The sequence below is a fragment of the Drosophila simulans genome, chromosome 2R, assembly GCF_016746395.2.
Source record: "Drosophila simulans strain w501 chromosome 2R, Prin_Dsim_3.1, whole genome shotgun sequence".
NCBI classification, from domain to species: domain Eukaryota; kingdom Metazoa; phylum Arthropoda; class Insecta; order Diptera; family Drosophilidae; genus Drosophila; species Drosophila simulans.
In genome coordinates this window covers 18,073,866-18,081,767 of record NC_052521.2, presented here as the reverse complement: position 1 = coordinate 18,081,767, position 7,902 = coordinate 18,073,866, and the positions used below count along the sequence as shown (strand labels likewise).

Below are 7,902 nucleotides of genomic sequence, written 5' to 3'. Positions count from 1 at the left end.
AGAAGAAAGCTAGCTTAACAAGCTCTTAGCTATTATGGAGCATAGATCTTTTCAACTATTCGTATGTTATTCAATAATAAATCTTAGGATGTAATTATAATCATGTCTAGTTCATATTAAACCATTATAAATGATTATTTAGTTTTATTTAAAACTTTAGTTGTATAGCTCTTCATACCATAAGTAGTTACTTTCCAAATTCAGCTGTACATTTGTAGCAAATCATGTATCTGCAGTAGCTACTTATTAGCCTTAAATGTTTTAATTACGAGACAAGTTTGTATCGTTGGCTGAATAATTTTCTAAAAACATTGCATTGGCCATTGGAGGTGGATGCCCTGGGAGGCCACATCCCACTCCGCCACATCCCACTTCCGACACTTGATTGTCAGCCGGGTAATAGACGCAGTCAGCCAGCCATTAAGCGTGGCCAATACCATTACCATTTACATTTAGCCGGCATTTCGCAGCTTACCTGTTGTCATGAGTTGTGGTTTTTCCCCAGAGCTCGAGTATTTCATTTCAGTCCAGTTCGTTCAGTCTCTCGTTTGGCTTCGGTTCAATTTGTCCGTTTACGCTATCTTCCATTACACGTTAAATGAAAATGCCAGATAACCAGGCACACGGCCCACCCATTTTCCACATTTTCCCATTTTCCACCCCGCCTCCTGACATTTTGGTTTGGACCCTCCTTTTGGCCCAGCGATTCGATTTGTGCCAACTAATGAGCTCTTAATGCGCGTTTATTCTTACGCATAACGAGCTTGCCAAACGTAATTACGTCCAAGGGATGTGTGTGTATCCGTGTTTGTGTGTGTGTGTGAGTGGGGGCCCTGCGCTCTCTCTTCCTGCCTTTCACTCTGTGTGTGTGGGTGTGTGTATCTGTGAGAGGCTGCCATGTTGGCGCGATGCTTAATTGAAGTGGAGCGACGGGTATCTCGGGTATATCCTTCTGCTGGATTCTACGCGTGTGTGCGGCTGTGTGTAGCCTGTGTATCCACTTATCCTTTTCATTTACGCCACATCCGCAACGTTAACTCGCTGCTCGCTGCCGCCACTCCTCAACTTGTGCCGTCTTCCCCGCTTTCCGCCTGCCGCTTTTTGTTTTAAATTAATTTGCTTTTAATTTGCTTTATTATGTGGCAATTTCTCCTTCTTTCCCCGGATTTAATTAGTTTGCTTTTATCGTTAAGCAGTTAACTTTCGCATGAAATGTGCGCCCCGGATGAAGTGAATGGTTAATCTCGGCCAAATTAAGCATACGCCATGTGGTCAGGGGTAGCAACTAATTGATGCTTCTGAGTGGCCACCGCTGATATCATCTCACTGCTCTGGCAGCTGTGGCTGAAATGCACTTAGTTGAATCCTCTTATCAGGGGAATACCCTCTAAAATCAAAAATCATGCTGCGCATGCGTAAAAGTCTTAAAAAAAAGCGAAGTGGATTCTGCTGCTGCTGAAATGAAGAACCAGTTTTGTTGGGTGCAATTTCTTCTCCTTATTCCCATTCGAATTCGGACTCTCTTAGCAGGGGCGTGGCCTAAACCAGTCGCTCTCTCTCTCTCGCACTCTCCGGCTGCGTCTGTGTGCGTGAGCGCTTCGGCGCATTGAGTTTACCCATACACACGCATTGGAGATACACCGACGTGCCTTGTGGTAGACCATTGAAAAAGTGATGAAAATAACTCTCTGTCACTTTATTGGCGCTTAACGAGTTTGAGTTGATGAAGAATTTAATTTATGATGCTGCTCACACCATCAAGAAAGGCGAGCAGCCCCGAAAGAGATGGCGATAGAGAGGGCGAACGAGAGGGAGGAAGGGAGCCAAAAAACCGCAGAGCACAAAAGGCGGAGAGAGAGAGAGAGCGAGGGTAAAAAGAAGAAAAATTAATGAACTCGTAACTGTCGCTTTTGCAAATTGGGCTCTGAGAGTGTGGAGTGTCGGTGTGTCGGTCTATCTGTGCATGGGTGTGCAGGACTCGCACTCACACTACCTCACACACACACACACACACGGAAATACACGAACACACGTATGTAGACAGGAGGAAACAGCAGCCGTCGCTGCCGGCAGACGTCAAGCTTTGATGATTTAATTTTCTGGTCTTCTAATTTAATTTTATTATAGAAATACAGACGTGTATGTGTGTGTGCGTCTAAGGGAGAGCCTTGTACTTGTGTGTATGAGTGTGGGCGCGCCTCACACGCTCACAGACACACATGCAAATTCGTTAATGGAAAATGGTGGCGTTTAATTGAAAAAGGAAGTGCGCCAAAGGGCTGAGCGACAGAGACAGCAGACTGAGGAAAAAGGGCTCCACAAGGACCGAGTTTTCCATCAAATTAATTTCATGTGTGTGCCTGCTTCTCCATCTCTTTTCCGTCAGAGGGGTGTGGGTACGTCCTGTTATTGTTTTCTTTTTTATGCCATTTATATATATATACTTTTTTTCTACTTTTGGTGCGGTTACTGTTGCAATAACAATTTTCAATTCAATTTATATATTTGCATTGGCAGAAAAAAAGGAGGAGAGCGAGAAGGAAAGAGCTTTGTTCAGTTTGCTCACCCGCAAAGTTAATTGAATTAAATATTCCAGCGAGATAATTACAAAATGGCGTTGATTAATCGTCAGCCGCCATATTGATTTTGCCAGCAACAATATTTAATGATTAACAATTAACATTGAACAGGGATTTTTGATGCAGGCACTGCAGTCATGCCACGTCAACCTCTTTGTGCCTTAATAAAAGCAATTAAAATTCATTAGCTGCAAACACACTTACACTCGCACACACTCGCACAAGCCCACTTACCCACACAGAGACACACTCGGGACAAGGACTCGCACAATCACACACTAATGCCATCATGCGCTCGTTTTCTCAATTATTCATTCAATTTTGCATGCCACAAAAGCAAGAGCCAAGGAAGCTAAGCACTCCTTCTACCGTCCACCACCCATGCACCGCCCACAAGGATCTGCGGAGCATCCTCCATACATATTCATGCGGCTAAATGAAAACGGCAACACTTAAATGCAATTTGCCTCAATTTTACCAGCAGCCAACTCTCCGTCGCTCTCATTTTCCCGCCCAACGAGCCAGCGTCTTGGCTTAGAGCGTCTTAACGTCTTTTCATGGCACTTACATCGTCATTCTATTCGTCTAATTTCATTTTCCTGCACAAACTGCTGACTGCGAAAAGTGGGTGGAATGATGTTTTCCTCGGCTCCTTTGGCCAAACTGGCTTCGCCTTATTCAGCTACTAGAGGAGTTTGATTCTGGCAGTTTGCCTGCTTTATTCTAATTACGTTCAATTAAACATGTTGATTGATATGTTTGTTCTGCTGCGACTGATTCGATGGAGTTTAGGATTGGATGGTATGGTATATCGGTTTTGGTTTTGTTTGTGCTCTGGTTGTGTGTTTAATGGATTTAGACGAGAAGCTAAGTTTAAGTTGAAAAACTAATTTAAGACGAACGGGGAAAATGCTTATGGTTTTATAAATTGTGTGTGATATGATCAACACGGCTTAGGACTTTAAAGTGGGACCTTAATGAAGTCAAAACTTTAGAACGCCTACAATCTGTAACAATTTATCAATTGAATCAACAAATATGTAAGCTAGTTGGATTGTTCTTTCATACTTGTTCAAGCCTTTAATTAACCTCTTTAACTGTCTTGCTTCTAATATTTTCTAAAATGAAGCCAGCATACATTGGCGGTTTAATAGATTTTCCATCTAATTAATTGCATATTATTTGCATTTTAGTGTTTCGTTGCCATCTAATTTAACATAAACAAACCAACAGCATTCCACAAGCGTGAGGCGTAATTATTGCCATTCTGGGAAAAATTGCATTAATTTTCTAACAAACATTTTCATATTAATTGAACATTTTGTGCGCAATCAATTTGCATATCAAGCATTAATAAATGGAATTATCCGTTTTTAATTGCATTTCGCAGACAAAAGTTTTAGTTTTTGGCCGAAAAATAAATTGTTTTGTCGCACGCGGTGGACATGGCTGCGAAACCCGAAAACGAAAAGTGCGACGGAAAAATTAAGCTTTATTTGTGGAAATTGCAATCCAATTAAGTTTTCAAAACATGCAAATTGCGAATGGGCGCACAGCACAAATATTGACGCAGCACGGAGCAACAAAAGCGTATCGAAACTTGTTTGTATAATTTCATTAGCGTTGATTTGCAGCAAATGCAATTGCAGTAAAATTCACTTGGCCTGTCATTGATTAAACAAGTCGACGTTGCAGGCCTCAAATCGAATTGGATCCGTTGCTCCAAGCCCCCCTTTCATCTCATCTCTGCAATAAAAACTAATTACAGGCCAATGGCCGAACATGGTCAAACTTCCAGCTATGTGTGTGTGTATGTATGGTTAGGCGCCAACTGATAATTATAAGCCTGGAAACTGGAACTCTCTGATTGCCAAGCAGCAGCTGTAATGCAGGGGGAGGGGAGGAGCAGGCTGAGGAGGAGAAGGAGGAGGAGGACAGGAGATGAGGGTGCTTCGCCGCAGGAGGGCCAAAAACCCAATCCCATGCCCGTGCCCATTCCATCCCATTCCGATCCCATTCCCATTCCCATTGCCAATCTCAATACCAATCCCAATCGCAGGGCAAACATGTCCGCAACAGTTTCCGCTGCACTAACGAAATTACAGACGCAGACTCACACGCACACAATCGCATCGCCATGTCCTGCGGCGATTGTGCGCACAGGATGCGGAACAGGCTCAGGACCTCGGGACCTCGGGTCCCTGCAACGGCTAATGCTAATGCCAATGCTAATGCTCTTTGAACGACTAATTAGTGAATTACTATATAAGCACACACTATTTGCCCAGCAAACGGCAACCCAAAGCAAATTGTGCGGAAGACTGACCAGCAGGACCCCGAATCAGAAATACGGCGGAAACCAGGTCCAATTAGTACCGACTTGGAAGTACAAGGAGTCCTGACTGCCATGCCACAAGGATTATGTAATGAATTGGATTTTGGTATTTACTGGTATGAACGTATGTAATAATGGTTGTACATAGTTAATTGTTACTCAATCTCAACCATAATAATGTGAACGATGTATGTGAAAAATATATATATATATTCTATTTTGTATTTATCAAAGTTTTATTTTCCACATATACTCTATAGCCAATCTGCTTTAAAACCCCATCCTGTAGCGATTAAGGTATACCACTCGATCCTCGATCGGCTGAACTGGTCGCGCATTGCGCCCGATCCTTAAGCCACGCCTGTCCCTCAGCTGGCGGAACTCGTTTAGCTGGCGCTCACTGATGGCCAAGGGCTCGGGGTGTATTAGCCACTCCGCCCCCCGATGGCAGGGCGGTTCGGTTAGGGATCCATTGTAACTGTAGAACTTGTCGTAGAAGGGTGACATGAGGTAGCTAAGTGGAAAGGGGGGCACTTCCACCACCTGACCGGCCTGCTCGACAGACGCGAGATGCTGGATGAGGACATCGAGGTACGGATTGTGCTCGGACAGGTCGAACATGTAGGAAATCATTAGGACACCCTGGCTGGAGGAGCAGCCACCGCAACCGTCGCCATCCGTGTGGAGGCACTGCATCTCCAGCGGGCTGTGATGATGGTCCAGTGTGTGCTCCGAGCCCAACGAGCTGGCCCAGCTCCAGCGGAAGGAGATCTCCCGGAAGTCGAAGCGCCCAAGTAGATCGCCGCCGTCGATGGAGGGCGTTTGTCCTAGAAAAGCTGCTCGCAGGATCAGTGTGTGCCCGTTGTTCTCCAGGCGAATGCCCATCGGAATGCTATTGTAGTGCGACCATATCAACGGCGCATCAAAGTAGTTGATTTCCACACGGTTCAGATCAATGTTGATGGGACTCTGATTGTTGCACGCAGTGTTCCAGGTATGAGGTCCCTGGTCCCAGTCATAATTGTAGGATTCCGGAGAACCACGATTGCTTCTGCAATTATCCCCTCCAGCATTTTCACATCCATCTCTCGATCCCTCATCACAACAATTCGCCAAACTAAGTCCTGTGTATACATTAAACAATACCAACAGGGCCACACCGATTGCCAGGATGAACTTGAGAAGATTGCTGTCCTGGAGTCGGCAGGATAAGTCTTCTAGCGAGCACCATAGGTAATTTAGCAGACCACAGGTGAGGCATCCCTTCATCACCACAGTTACAAAGTAGTATCCACTCGGGAAAACTTGCTGGGAAATGATAACTTCATTGGATGACAGCCAGGCACTGGCCTTCCTGGTTGAGCGTGAAAATTGAGAAAATTTCTAATTAAACCCGCTGAAAAGTTAATTATTTTGGAAAACAAATTGGGCGCACAGCAAATTTGTGCGAAAACATTTGCAATTTGTTTGCATTTGTATTTTGCATAAATTAATTACGCACAAAACTCTCTTCGGCGGCGGAAATTGCTTGCACAAATATCCTGTGCCGCTCCTGCGTGGACCCGCCCGGCTCCTCCCGCCTCCCCCGCCCACAACTCTTCTATGTTGCATTTTGGGAAATTAATTAGTTTTGTATGTACAAAATAGGCGAAATGAGCACTAGGAGCCGAACGGAAATTATTTCCAGCACTTCAGCAACACCTTTTGTGCCGCGGCAGGAGCTACACAGGAACTTAAAGGATGGATCGTTTCGATTTTTAAAATGGTTAAATACTATGTAACCCGATAATCATATTAAATAGGTTTATCGTTAAGTAATTATGATATGCCATCAAAAATGTTTAATAATATATATAAAGGGTGGCTTTCTAATCCAATGAAACCTCAGGAAAATTAGTTACTAACCCCCTTTTAAGTATACATTTTCTCTGCGTGTAGACCCTAGTCGTACTTTTGACTTATGGCCTGTGAAATTCGAGACTTCTCGGCCATCTCTGATTAGCATAAAGTTATCAAAGGACGGCCACGCCCACAGTTCGGTGTTATGCGGGGTGGGTTCCCACTGCGATTCAATTATGGCATTTTTCTGATCAATTCGTTTGGCTTTGATTTGATTTCATTTTCCTGCACTTGTGCTGGGCGTTGACGTCTGCCAAATGTTACAAATTGTCCGTGCTTCGACCTCGCAGGACCTCCTCTCAGCTGCCAGGGTGTTTGGCTTGTCCGGGCATCCGGGTGGTATTCGTAGTAGCCGTAGTGTCCGTGGATATGAACGTGTCCTGGGGCATGTGAGCTGCACGCAAATTGACGGGTAAGCATGTGGCATAAACGGAAACACTAACATCGTTAGCCGAGTCCTGCCAGAGGGTGCCAAAATAACAGAATACGAATATAACGGAATAACAATCATAACCATTTTTGAGTAACCAGGCCTCCAGGCAGTTGTTTTCATTTGTGACCGAATGACTCGATTTTTATGGTCGCTTAGGGTTAATTGAGGCTGCAGATTCGGTTCAGGGGTTGCTTGCTTGTCACATTACACAATGTTTGTTTTGGTTACTGCGTTTTTATATCCGGCACAAGGACTCTATTTAAGTGGTCCGAGTTTGTTTGATCGACTTCCATAAATCACAGCTACATTCAGATTATGGTTATTACAGTTGGTAGAGTGATTAAATTCAAATAAGGATAGCATATTAGGGTTATTATACTAATTATACAATTCACTTGACTTAACTACTTATAACTTAAGATGTGTGTATGGAACTTAAACCATACTCATCGTAAGATAAATGTGAAATCATCAATATACAAAACTGCTCCATGCTTTTTTTTCCATAGATACGCAAATTCCGTCGACTGCATCTGCAACTGTGGCACTCACAAACATACAAACATGAAAAGGAAATTTCCGTTTCCGGTCGGAGAAACTTTGTTAAAGCGACGCGAAATGGGAGGCGAGGAAAAACGCATCGCACAATCACGCTG

General features: G+C 44.0%; 1 protein-coding gene across 1 annotated transcript; it reads right to left on the bottom strand.

Moving 5' to 3' along the window:
- Positions 1-5,137: 5,137 nt before the first annotated feature.
- LOC6735453 (carbonic anhydrase 1) lies at positions 5,138-6,255 on the bottom strand. Its single transcript, XM_002082357.4, has one exon. It carries the CDS (start codon positions 6,181-6,183, stop codon positions 5,185-5,187), a length of 999 nt encoding a protein of 332 aa, XP_002082393.1. The 5' UTR covers positions 6,184-6,255; the 3' UTR covers positions 5,138-5,184.
- Between the last annotated feature and the right edge of the window lie 1,647 nt (positions 6,256-7,902).

Bases quoted from the DNA above. Each gene is read 5' to 3' on its own strand.
- LOC6735453 (XM_002082357.4), bottom strand. From the start codon at position 6,183: ATGAAGGGATGCCTCACCTGTGGTCTGCTAAATTACCTATGGTGCTCG.